This window comes from Oncorhynchus mykiss, chromosome 6, assembly GCF_057628025.1.
Source record: "Oncorhynchus mykiss isolate SJ-2025 chromosome 6, ASM5762802v1, whole genome shotgun sequence".
Lineage (NCBI taxonomy): Eukaryota > Metazoa > Chordata > Actinopteri > Salmoniformes > Salmonidae > Oncorhynchus > Oncorhynchus mykiss.
The window spans coordinates 37,786,609-37,799,864 of record NC_143027.1 but is presented as its reverse complement, the minus strand read 5'-3'; the positions used below and the strand labels follow the sequence as shown (position 1 = coordinate 37,799,864).

At 41.1% G+C, this 13,256-nt stretch overlaps 1 protein-coding gene across 1 annotated transcript; it reads left to right on the top strand.

The window, feature by feature from the left end:
* The first annotated feature begins 263 nt into the window (after nucleotides 1-263).
* On the top strand, nucleotides 264-13,237 carry LOC110525887 (zinc metalloproteinase-disintegrin-like berythractivase). The gene is made up of 22 exons (XM_021606373.3): nucleotides 264-433; nucleotides 1,608-1,693; nucleotides 1,889-1,965; nucleotides 2,250-2,328; nucleotides 2,431-2,507; nucleotides 2,601-2,793; nucleotides 3,063-3,125; nucleotides 3,374-3,445; nucleotides 3,780-3,949; nucleotides 5,170-5,251; nucleotides 6,398-6,531; nucleotides 6,800-6,977; nucleotides 7,845-7,934; nucleotides 8,393-8,588; nucleotides 9,248-9,353; nucleotides 9,475-9,631; nucleotides 9,756-9,842; nucleotides 10,618-10,711; nucleotides 10,956-11,064; nucleotides 11,215-11,302; nucleotides 11,415-11,504; nucleotides 11,618-13,237. The coding sequence occupies exons 1-22, from the start codon at nucleotides 376-378 to the stop codon at nucleotides 11,645-11,647; spliced, it is 2,316 nt and encodes a 771-aa protein (XP_021462048.3). The 5' UTR covers nucleotides 264-375; the 3' UTR covers nucleotides 11,648-13,237.
* The last annotated feature ends 19 nt before the right edge of the window (nucleotides 13,238-13,256 follow it).

Here is a 13,256-nt window from a genome sequence, read left to right as displayed (position 1 = left end):
ATACGCGGCAAATATATATATTCTCATTGTACCCTTAGTCACAACATTACAGAGATTAACTAAGTAAATACATGTGTTCATACAGTACTTTTCACTTTATAGTGCACTACCGGTCAAAAGTAGTGTACTTTATAGGTAATAGGGTGCCATTTGGGAAACACAGGCACTGTAGCAAGTCGTGTGTACACTAGCTATGACTAACAGGAAGTGGCCATGAACACCACTGGGCCATGAAAAACAAACTCCATCACTGACAGGCTGGGGCCGCCCAATAAGGTGTGGCCTGTAGATGGTATCACATGAGCATGCAACCAGGTAACCCATTAAACCCCTCAGACCATCACTTGTGTTTCAGTAGCTGTCTGCACTTCGACAATGACACATACACGTCTATTGTGGATCTTTACCCTAACTGCCTCCCTCAATCTCTCAGGTAAGTCATTGGATACACCCGTCTCCTCACAGCACAATGGCACAGGTTAAGCCCTAGTCAGCCATAGCCAAAGGGCACTTTATTCAGACTGGTTGCATTAACAGTACAGTGAGTATATAGATACAGAGAAAAAAATCGCTAAAATGCAATCTGGATTATTTTTTTTTTACTGCTATATTGATAGTAAATGTAGCAATTGTATAACAAGGGAACAACATTCCCACCTTTTCATTGTCAATAATTCCATTTTGCCCATATTCTTGATGTTAATAAGCTCACCGGTTAGAGACCACAAATCAACCAAATCCGCTGAACAGCACAGAAAATAGCTCTATATTCAAAATACTGACTGAAGAAGAATTGATCAGAGATTAAATTATTTTATCACTTTCTACTGTGTTTTTGTGGTTTAAGTGATTTATTTTTTACTCAGACACCCTCAACCCTTTCAAAACCTCCCACTCCACCAGTCAAGAATCACTGATTTATAGTGATAAATCCTTAGCCAAGTCTCATTCTCACAGCGACTATTGGGAAACATCAATTTAGTAGTGTTAGTAAGTGTTGACACACCAGGTGCAGTACGGATGGAATGACAAGACAGAGATTATTGCATTATCTGGTCAACTCAAACTGACTGTGGTGGACATCGCCCATATGTCAAAACCTTGTGCTGTGGAAGTGTCTGGAAACGAGATGACCAATTTAATGACATAATTCCCAATGTTCCTCTACGGCCTAATCATGGCTCAATGGGCCAAGGTCAAGTACAAATCAAACAGGCCTGATGGAAAGAAAAAAAAAACATCTATCCATGTGTCAGCCCTTGATATACACTCTCTAACAAAACAGCACCTAGTATAATGATCATATACGAGGGTCCAACAGCCTGTGTTCATCATGTATCTGAGGTATTCAGACTGTAGTTTTATTAGACAATGTGTAAACATGAATGAAATGCATTGAATATAAGGAAAGCTGGGGTTATACTCCTATAGTTCAAGGGTAAAACACTGCTATACTGCCATCTGACTGTTCCTTACCAATGGACCAGTCAATGCCTGAAAACAAGGTTCAGCTTATGACACGTTTAGAATAGAATGGAAAAAGACAAAGATGGTCCATTCTTGAACTCTCTCTATCCCTCACGTTCTCTCTCCTTCTCTCCCCACAGTGAGTCATGGTCCTCTTGAAGGAGTGAGGGACTATGAGGTAGTCCGACCCATCAGACTACATACTCTGCGGAAAAGAGAAACCGAGGTACATTCGTCTCCTGTTCTTCCTTCCTGCACAGGAGCTGTTTTGCTGTGAAGTACTCTGTAGACATCAATGCCAACCTATTCTTTGTTAACAAATGTGTTTACTGCTTGTAACAAAGTGGTAAAAGAGACCATGTTAATATACTGAGGAGAGATTATATCTATGGTATCAACTAATCCTAATCCTCTCTCTCAGTCATCCAGGCCAGAAACTTTGAAGTATGCAATGAGAGTGGGTGGGAGAGACATTGAGATGCATCTGGAGAAGAATAGGTATGTACTCTGGCAAAAGACTCCTATCTCATTCTCCAAAATGTTGACCTCTCACACAAGTAGGATTACCACATGCTTCTTCTTACCCCTAAATAAGGAATGGCACTATGTGGAGAACTGTCTTTCCAGTCTTATCTTAGTTGCCATTTGTAGCCACACACTGCATCCTCAAATATATTTTTAAAACATTCATGAATTTTGTTATCACCTCATGAATTCCTTTGAACATGTAGGACAGTCTAAGGAAATGTAATAAATAACTTTTTTTTTTTAAATCCCCTCAGGGAATTACTCACGAAAGACTATAGTGAGACTTACTACACTGAGGATGGCACACCAGTCACCTCTACGCCTCAGGATATGGTAAGTGATTAGAACATAGGCTACATAGGTAGCCGTAGGCTGTTTATAAGTGTCTTGATTAAGGCCCTTTAACCTCGCCTTCTACTTAATTCTCTTCTCCAGGATCACTGCTACTATCACGGTAGTATTGTGGATGACAGTGAGTCTATGGTCAGCATGAGCACCTGCGATGGACTCAGGCAGGCAGCACTACATTTCTATTAGTCCACAGTGAAACACTATTTCATCCCCTAAATCGATTGTATAATGTCTATTGCGTGTTTTTATTTTAGTGGATATTTCAGAACGGCCGCCCAAAGGTACCTGATTGAGCCCCTGTCAGGGGGGGATGATGGGGATCACGCAGTGCTAAAATACGAGGACCAGAGCTCCAAGCCTATGCTGTGTGGAGTCACTAATTCTACCTGGAACGAAGATTACCCTGACTACCCTTCCATTACTAGCAGGAGCCGTTCTCGAGCCTCAGTAAGACATCCAATCCATGAATACGCCTAAAATGTCGGCAGTTAAATATAGTCTGATATTCCCTAACAGGAAATGATGTGTTCTGATGAAGGCCATTGATGGCCGAAACAACACCTTTTTAACTTTGCGTGAATTAAACATTGAGATTTTAGTGGTGAGCGAGCGTTGAGCCTTTTCAATGATGATCCCAATCCTTTTTTTGGTTGCACCTCAACTCACATTGGTTTAGCGCCCTCCACTTCTAACCACAACGTTTTCCTGTTTACTAGGGTCCATCTATACTTCAACAGCAAAAATATGTTGAGCTTGTCCTCGTTGCAGACAACCGTGAGGTAAGAACTGACAATACACCAGCTAACACAAGTGCCTCACCTCTACCCGAATCAACACAATAAACTTCAACATTTCATTTTTATCATTTATTTGGCCAATATTTTTTACCAAATAATATTTAGGAAAGCAACGCAATATCTATAAAATAATGTTAATAATCATATCTAATTGGTGAGCAATGCATCGTGACAGGGTGTCCGTTGTTCTCGTGTGCACACTAAAACATATCGCATCCATACCGTTTCAGTACAAGAAGATGGAGAGTAATCGGGGAGAGCTGCGTAAGAGGATATTTGAAGTGGTTAACTTTGTCAACATGGTGAGTCAGTCACATGGTGATGCCAGCTTTACATACCTACAAGATCCCCTTACAGCACCGTGTCCCTGTTGGCCTGGTATCCGAATATCCAACACCTTCACATTTAATCCGTTTCTCACCACAACTTTTTTGGTCTTCTGGCTCTGCTTGGACAGTACTTGTTTGCTTCTCTGCCTTATGAAGGTCATTCAACTCAAACCGCTCTATGTTTTAATTGCTTTCCAATGAACTGTAATGGTTTCCAGGACACCGATTAGGCCTAGTTCTGGTAAACCACCCCTAATTGTTTTAATGGGGAGAGTTTAACCTAATCATGAAACAAATCTGCCTGCAGGTGTATAAGCCCCTCAACACCTTTATTGCCCTGGTTGGTCTGGAGGTGTGGTCAGACAGTGATAAGATATCAGTGACCGCCCCTGCTGGCGCCACCCTGGACGCCTTTACCACGTGGAGGAACAACGACTTGGTCAAGACTAAGCCCCACGACAACGCACACCTCATCAGGTAGGCCATGACGTACACACCTTATTAGATAGGCCCCAACACAAACCTCATCAGGTAAGCCCCAACTCACACCTCATTGGGTAGGCCTGGACATACACACGTCATCAGGTAGGCCACAACGCAGATCTAATCAGGTAACTATAGGACTCAGCCAAAGAAATTGAATTGTTTTTCTAAATGTCCTCACCTCTTATCTCTGACTGGTTTAAGTGTTTCATCTCTGTGAGTCACTCATGGTTGAATATAAGGTAAACAGTGAGTATAAAATAAGAGGCAGATAACATTCACTTTGGACATGAACGCAAGTCCTCCAATGTCTGCCAAACCATGAAATGTTTGGTTTGGGGACACTCTTTTCACACTACTTCGATACAGCTACGACCGGAAGTGATTTTCGTAGCAGGTTAGGTGATCATTTTTTGCTAACCCTAATTCTCCTAACCTGCTACGAAAAAGGTAACTTCTGTTCGTAGCGATATCAAAGTGGCGTAAAAATTGTTTTTCTCGTTTAGTGTGTGCTTGTCAGACACCTTTATAGGGTCAGCTGATGGTCACCTGATTAGGCCATCTTGGTTTGGAACATTGTTATTCTTGATAGACTCATATTGAAGAATTCATAACATGGGTATTTGACATCAGGATCATAATCTTCTTTATTCACCAAGTACATTAAAGCAATAAGGCCTGAGGACGGATGGTATACGGCCAATATACCACGCCTTAAGGCTGTTCTATTGCTCGACACAATGCGGAGTGCCTGCACACAGCCCTTAGCCGTGGTATATTGGCCATATACCACAAAACCCCATGGTGCCTAATTGCTATTATAAACTGGTTATCAACGTAATTAGAACAGTAAAAAAAAAATACAAAAATGGTCATACCCATGGAATACGGTCTGATATACCACAGCTTTCAGCCAAGCAGCATTCAGGGCTCGAACCACCCAGTACATAATTACACATACCCAGTCCACAGACATCATACAGATACAATATCAGTATTTCGGTGGCTGAGGACAAAAGTTTGTGAACAAAAACAGCTGGCAATGTGTCTCTAATATTCAGTAGCTCATCCTGAGTAAAAGTAATCCTCATTCGTCGCAAATCCATGAGTAAACAAACAAAAACAACGAATACACGGGCAGCACAAAAACACTGTGGCTGACATGAATACATACGTATGTGGGGTTGACATGTTTCTTGTTCCCTGTGTTTCAGTGGCATTGACTTTGAGGGATCGACGGTGGGTCTGGCCTTTATCGGGACTCTATGTTCAGGTCATTCTGCTGGGGTGGTGCAGGTAAAGTACATTCATTAGGTGTACATTTGCCTACACAATAAGCTGCCATTATTTGAAATGTGGAAGTAGGATCGTTTTTGCTTCGAGGAATTGAATAAGTGAAATGGGACAATGGAGAGGTTCTACCAAGCATTCAAACTGTGACGTTTACAAAGCAGAAAGGGAGAAGATTGAATTGCAAGATTAACTTCTTTAGAAATAGTTGTGAGAAAAATGGCATGGTAATGAAATGTATTTTACGGTCCCATGTGGCTGAGTTGGTAGAGCATGGTTCTTGGGTTCAATTCCCACAGGAATACAAAAAAGTACAACAAATATATGCACTCACTACTTTATGTCGCTCATGTGGAAAAAATGTATGAAAAGTGTAATCATTGGCCCCAGAGAAGTCATTAAAGACTTCTCTGGGTCTAGTTAGGGACCATTAATAAATTACACAATGTAAATGGGACAATATTTTCATGTTGCACAACTTTAGTTGTCTCATTAAATGTTTTCAATATTTGTGTATGAATTTCTACAACTTATAGTTGGTTTGAGGTTTTTAAGTCATTGAAATTTGGAGCTATTGACATCATTTTTATTTCCCATGTACATTGTGTAATTTACTGATGGTCCCTAAATAGCCCCATAGGGATATCGAATGTCATTGGGCATTGTGATCGGGTTGCATGCAGCTGCGCTATTAATTGATGATTATTTCGGTGCTGTGGGCATTTGTGCAGGATTTAAACAAACCCAACCCAAGGGGGGAAAGAATTGCGTACCCTGTATTCTGTGACACACAATTTTTTCCTAAATCTCAGTTTTGGACGAGACAGATTTTATGAGCAAAAGTATCCTATTTACACTTTGTAGTAAAGTTTGACAGTAGAATAAATGTTTCTGACTCATATCAAAGCCACGTAGGAATTTTCAAAATGAGAAGTTGCTTTTTGCTCTAATCAACCAACATGCAGAACAAGATGTCTAAATCAGAAAAAGGAAGCTCGATTAGATCTTAGCGCATTTTGATAGAATGAGACAGTGACAGTCATTGTATGTCAATTTAATCTCTAATTTATTCATCCAGGTTAGTTTCACTGATAGAACATGTCATCAAACACAGTCAATTCTATTTCATGTTAACTATTTACTTCCTTACAGGATCACAACCCCAGGGCCATAGCTGTGGGGGCCACATTGGCCCACGAGATGGGCCACAACCTGGGCATGAACCACGATGACTCCAGTGCCTGTGCTTGTTCTGGGAATAGCTGTGTAATGGCTGGGGCCCTCAGGTAAGGACTGTTATTATGAAAAGTTTCAAGATATATAATGTTGTGACTAGATTGGAATGCTGTCAATGATAAACCATATGATTGATTGCGGTTTACAAGCAAGAGGGAACTTGTATTAAAGAATACTTACAGGCATTGTTTTCTCTGCTCATAACACACACAGAGCAGCCATACAGTACTGACCCCTTGGACAGCACAGTGGTTTGTGCTACAGTGGTTATATTGAAAGTCAGTATATGACCTTATGGGTAACAGTTTTTTCTTTCAGCTGGGATATCCCAAAGTCATTCAGTAGCTGCAGTAGTTTGAGCTATGACCAGTTCCTGAATAATCGTAACCCTGAGTGCCTACTGAACAAGCCAGACTACCGAAATGTGGAATCAACCCCAGTGTGTGGGAATGGCTTTCTGGAGAGAGGAGAGGAGTGTGATTGTGGCTCCCTGGAGGTGAATTAACCTTCTCATTCTATTCCATCTACCCACCATTTAGATCAACAATGTAGCAATCAAATCAGACAAAAGTTGGTTCTCGTGGAGTTAATACAAGTATGTCAAGTGATTACATTACATTTCTGGGAATAACATTTCAGATTTACGTGCGTGGTCTTGCCTGTTTTCCTTAGCTCGGGGCAAAAGGGAGAATGCCTTTAACAAGCACAGGCCTATCCTGATATATATATCCACCACCACCAGCCTTAGAAAAACGTACATATTTACCCAGTTTGGGAATGTCTCTTCAAATGAGTACTAACATAGCAGTAATGCAATGATAAGACTCACTAGATGATTCACATTTCCAGACATTGCAGTCTATACATTTCCACACATAGTATGAGAGTCATGGCTATATGGTGATCTGGTAAAGGAAACTTTGAAGGTAACAATCCATGAGCATCTGTTTACATTCCAGTCAGAGGGAGTTAAGTGTGCAGAGCAGTTCATTCACGTCAATCTGTCCAGACCTGTTAAGTCAGTTGGATAAGATACCATATTTTTGTGTAACTATCTTGCTAAACTACACCTCTCCTGCCAAGTCGTGTTTGTTACAGATGCTTGTAATTCCTATTCATAGCCTACTAAGGTACAATGTTTGTTTTAGTTAGTTAGCGTGTCTTACTGCGGTATAATACTCTAGCAGTAATCATGGAGTGGGGAAACCCCAAGTTATCTAGTTAAAGCCTACACATGCATAGTGGCTTGACTTTGAGACAACTTACACACTGGATGGACGTACGTTATGTTCTCATTCCTTAATAACTTTCTGATCCCCCTCATAGCATCATCATAATGACATGTAGGATGTTGATGTTATAGGAGTGTACAAACCCTTGCTGTAATTCCACCAGCTGCACACTGACCAAAGGCTCAGAATGTGCTGCAGGAGAGTGCTGTGAAGACTGTAAGGTGAGACCCGACCACATAGCCACCATGCCTCTCCGTCTGCTCTAGACATCCGGATGTGTTCCTTTGATTCTACAGCCCCCTCGAGAACATGCAGCAGACACGTATAACTATGTCAAAGGCTTTTTATGACTCAAGTGCATTGAAGACATTTCACTTGCATTCCTTTATTTGATCAAACTTAAAAAGGAATGGAATTAGTGGAAGCAGAATATTTTCCATGTCATCACTTGAAAACAAATCCTCTTGAATGCGTATTTTGTTTAGAACTAGGCTGGCAAAAGCAACTCGCGGTGTACACGTAAATTAATCTTCTATTTCGGCAATCGGAGTGGATTCAGAGTACAGATGCAGCTTCACATCTCCTTCACCAAGCTAATAGACTATACATTCTATACTCATGACTGTCGGAAGACTAACAAGCTAGTGATAGTGAACATAGCAACAACCACTCTCCACAGATCATGGCCTCGTCCACAGAGTGCAGAAGGAAACATGACGACTGTGACCTAGCGGAGTACTGCACAGGGAATTCAGCCGTCTGTCCTGAGGACGTCTTCTCTGTCAATGGGATCTCCTGTGACAGAGGGAGGGGCTACTGCCGCAACGGCCAGTGTCCACAGCATCATGACCAGTGTGTGAAAATGTATGGCCCATGTAAGTGTGAAAGCATTTCCCTGTCTCGTCATCACGGAGTCACCTCTCATCAGATCAGGTGATGGAGGTAGCTAGCTTTTCTGGTCTTTTTTTTAGATTACATTTTCTGTCATGAAATGGTCAAGTCAAGTGTATTCTAATGCTAATGTTTAAAGTGTGGAAAAAATGGTAACTTTTGTTGTTGCAGCCTTTTTGACACGTGGTGTCAAAAGGGAAACACGAGCGTGGTCGTATCAGCAGATATTGCACCAATTTGATTCAAACTCTACTTAAATGCTATTTAAATTTGACCAATTGTACAAATGCTTCTTCAATGCTGGATGTCATGCGCAACCATGCCCTGGTGTCTCTTGCTACATTTGCTGCTGTAACTAGCTGTTACTCGCTATGCTTGCGGTTTCTGATATCCCACCACCCCAGCCTCCACCTGTGGGTACTGTTTCTTCCATCGGGGTATCTGATATCGTGCTCACTGCCTGTAGTTATATTATCATCTTCATATGACGCTTCGCTCTGGCAGATACCCTGAAGGAGCAGAGCCCTAACGCCAAGACTATGCGTTGTAATATTTTCTAATAAATGGTTAAACGTACACGTGGTGTTTCCTTTCTGAACTACTCTAATGCATTGTGTAACATTGGGTGTTATTCCCTCCTCAGCTGCTGAAAAGGCCACAACGTACTGCTATAACCAGAACACCAGAGGACTGTACTATGCCTACTGCAGACGGCCTTCACAGGACCAGTTCATCCCCTGCCAGAGCCAGTGAGGCCTAACGAGCAATAACATGTTATTTCAATAGGCTGCTTTTACACTCAGATTGTGGTGTTGCTTATATAAGCGACATGTCACTGATATGACTCCCTCCTGTGGCTCTCCTCTGTAGAGATGTGCAGTGCGGGAAACTCTTCTGCAAGAACGGTAATGATGACCCCAACTATGGTCGCATGGTGAAATTCTCCGACTGCAAAGCCACATTCTACGGTGATCACACCAGTGACTTTGGACAGGTGAACACGGGGACCAAGTGTAATGATGGGAAGGTAAGGTTACTTTTGTCTGTTGCTACTGGGGCCACCTCTAGTTTTTTGAAATAAAATCAAATTGAATGTGTACCGTGTTATTTTCTCATTTATTCTGGTGCCCATTCCTGTCTTCTATTCTAAGGTGTGCAGCAAGAACGAGTGTGTGGATCTTGAGACAGCCTACGGACCCAAAGCCACCAACTGCTCAGCACGGTGCAAAGGACATGCTGTGAGTACAGCACCCCCCGTCTCTGGTTTGGTATTTGTGAGCTCAAGAAGAAACACTGCTAATAAGGAGCATAGGCCATTGACGAATGTTCTCCATCTCATTCGGTTTGAGGCAAGATTTTCCAGGCTTCACCAGTTGAGGCTGCTTTTTGTCATCTCTGCTTGGACGTCTCTCCTCCAAGTGTTTCTTGGACGTCTCTCCTCCAAGTGTTTCTTGGTTGCGCTTTCTTTTTGGTGAAAAAGCCAAACTAATTTTGAATGACATACCTACTGTAGGAAAAAAAGGATAATATTTTCTTTCTAATGATGTACATTTTTTAATTCTCAACTCCAAATATTGAGCAAATTACACTCATTGGAGCCAATTGCACTCACTGGATTATTTGACATAGGCTTTGAAAATGCACCCGTGGTAGGCTACCATTATGGCAATTTGCTGCTGGTAAGCTTTCTTGACTTGGACATTTTTGCCAACACATGGCTAACCTTTGTTTAACCAGCTAAACAGCTGCTCTTAGCAAAAATGTGTTTGGGGTTACCTTTCATGCTGATAGGCTGTTAGAATTTACACTTCCTCTACCAAATTTTATGTGGGAAAGTCAAAATAACGAAACTATCTACCAAATCTATTCATTTTAAAATGCATCTTTCCATTATCATTCACCTTTTTGTTAATGTATTATGGGGTTGCCGGGGAGGGGGTTCCCTAGGCACGTAAAGGTTGAAGACCCCTGCCTTTATTATAATGTATGTGTTTCTGTGTTGTGACACTGCAGGTGTGTAATCACAGAATGGAGTGCCAGTGTGAACCTGGATGGTCACTTCCAGGCTGTGATACAAAGGATGGAAGCTTCACGGGCCTTTCCAGAGGTAGGCCCCTAAAGACATAAATCAGAAAATCGTGTTAAAAAAAAACCAAAAACAGTTTCAATTGATACAAGGGATAACATTGATACATGTTACTCCAATATTGCTAGAGTAATTAGTGTTACTACAGGAATTTGAGCATCTTTATGTATAGTTTTGCCAATAGGTTTGGTCTGTGTTTTCATTGTATTCAACTTCTGTATAGACCTTTCCTTAACCTTGCCAACCTCTCTATGTGTGATTGTAGAAGGAGTGATTGGCATTGCGGTGACAGTCTCTCTGCTGCTTCTGGCTGCTATTGCTGGGGCAGTGGCTGTGTTCCTAAAGAAGAGACGACAGTCCCCCACTCTGCCTAGGTTAGTCCACCACGTGGGGCATATATAAACATTCACTGCCAAGATAATTATTTGATGTACTCAATTGTCAGGTCTCCATTGTAAAATACGTATTCTGACATCATTGGGACTTCCTGGATAAAAATAAAAATCTGTCTGCTCATCCACCAGCCACCATACCCAGAAGAAAATCCATGAAGTGGACAACCACATCCATAAACTGCCAATTCCCAGCCAAAATAAAGCTATGCCACAGCAGGTAATGAAATACCTTTTGATTTATACAGTATCATCTCAATGTTGGTCTTGGTTGATAAGGTTCTTGTGTCCGTGCACTGTTGCCCATTTATGAATAGCTTTACTATTTCCAGCCCAAGCGACCAAAAGTAGCTCCGCCCCCACCCCCTCCAGCTGCTAACCAATCACAAGTCCCGGTCTATGACTTCAGGGCCGCACGACAGGTAAGAGACTATTAGCATAATTTTAGATATTACAATGGCACATAGGTGAATTAATCCATTTAGATATGAATGGGAATAACATTTAGTATTAAGTAAATATTTCTCTCTCTCAGGCTCTGAGACCACCACCACCACGTGTCTGATGTCAACATCTAAAGGAGAAGAGTGGAAACATGAGGATCTCAACCCTTACCAAGACCTCAAATGCAGGGCCACAACTGCTAGGCCAGCCAGTGCAGTCAGTCCAGAGACCTCACTTCTTTGGGATAATTTTACAGAACCCTAGACTAGAGACAAGTTGGCTCTGCCACCACTTCTGAAAAAGCCTGGTCCCAGATCTCTTTGTGCTCTGGCCAACTCCATTGCTCATTGTTTGGCATGACAACGAGTGACAAGGAATTAGCATGATGGCACAAACAGACTGGCACTCAGGCTACCTATGAAGCCCAAGGAATGTGTTTGTGCCAATGATGTGCATGATGGGTGAACTCAGTATAGTCACAAATATGGAATGGACTGAGGAGTCCTCTTTACGAGGAACGTCTTAAAAAATGACACTTTTTAGTATTCATTTTATACCTGTAATTTATTTGTCACTGCCATGTCAGGGAGTGAGTGTTCAGTATGTGATAATATGCCATTTATTTTCATACTATTACATTTATCAATGGTGACTGTATATTCCTGACTTTGGCTGAGTACTGAGTCTACAGTAAATATTTTTTATTCATTTAAAGATTTACTGAGCACAGCCATTGCTGACTAAAGTTCTGTATATATAAAAAAAAAATACACATGCTCAATACTGATAAAGTAACTCAATTTTAGATTTAGGAATTCTAGTGAGCAAGAATTTACAGATTTTTTTTTATAGAACATTCTTAAATGCTGCACAACTAACTGCAAGTCTGCATCCACCGTCTGAGAATACAACTGCAAAACTATTCAGACCCCTTGGATTTTGTCACAAAGTGGGATTCAATTTGATTTGTCATTTTGGCAATCAACACAAAATACACGGTCAAAAAAAAAAAGTTAAAAAAAAGTATTCTTTAAGACGAATAAAAGTGGAACTAAAATAGTCGTTACATAAGTATTCAGCTCCCTGAGTCACTACATGGTAGAAACACCTTTGGCATAGATTACAGCTGTCAGTCTTCTTGGGGAAGTCTAAGATATGTACCTGGATGACTATGTATCTGGGTGATTTAATACATAATCCACAGCATTATATTAACCATGTTTAAAAGAGATATTCAATGTCTGGTAGATGGGTAACTAACAAATCAATCACTGCCCTTCTGTTAAAGCTTTCCAAAAGCTCCCTGGTCTCTGTAGTTAAATCTGTGCTTGAAATTCAATACTTGACTGAGGGACCTGAAAATGTATGTATGGGGGACTGAGGAAGGCTTAGTCATTCCAAAATCATGTCAACCCCTATTATTTGTTAAGCCAAAATGTACTCCTGAACTAATTTAGGCTTAACTAAACAAAGGGGCTGAATACTTATGCAACAATATATTTAGTACTGAATTTATTAAAAGAAAAGAAAGTGAAATCCAAGGGTTCTGAATACTTTTGCAAGGGACTGTATCTGTGTGTGAACGTGTCTGATTTGCTATTAGAGTATACTATTACTTGAACAGCCTTTTCTGTAATCACAATCTCTCTCTCGGATTGTAAAAAGATGCCACCTGATTAACATGTCAGGCATAAAATGTTTTTATTTTTGACACGATTGTCCTGTTTATG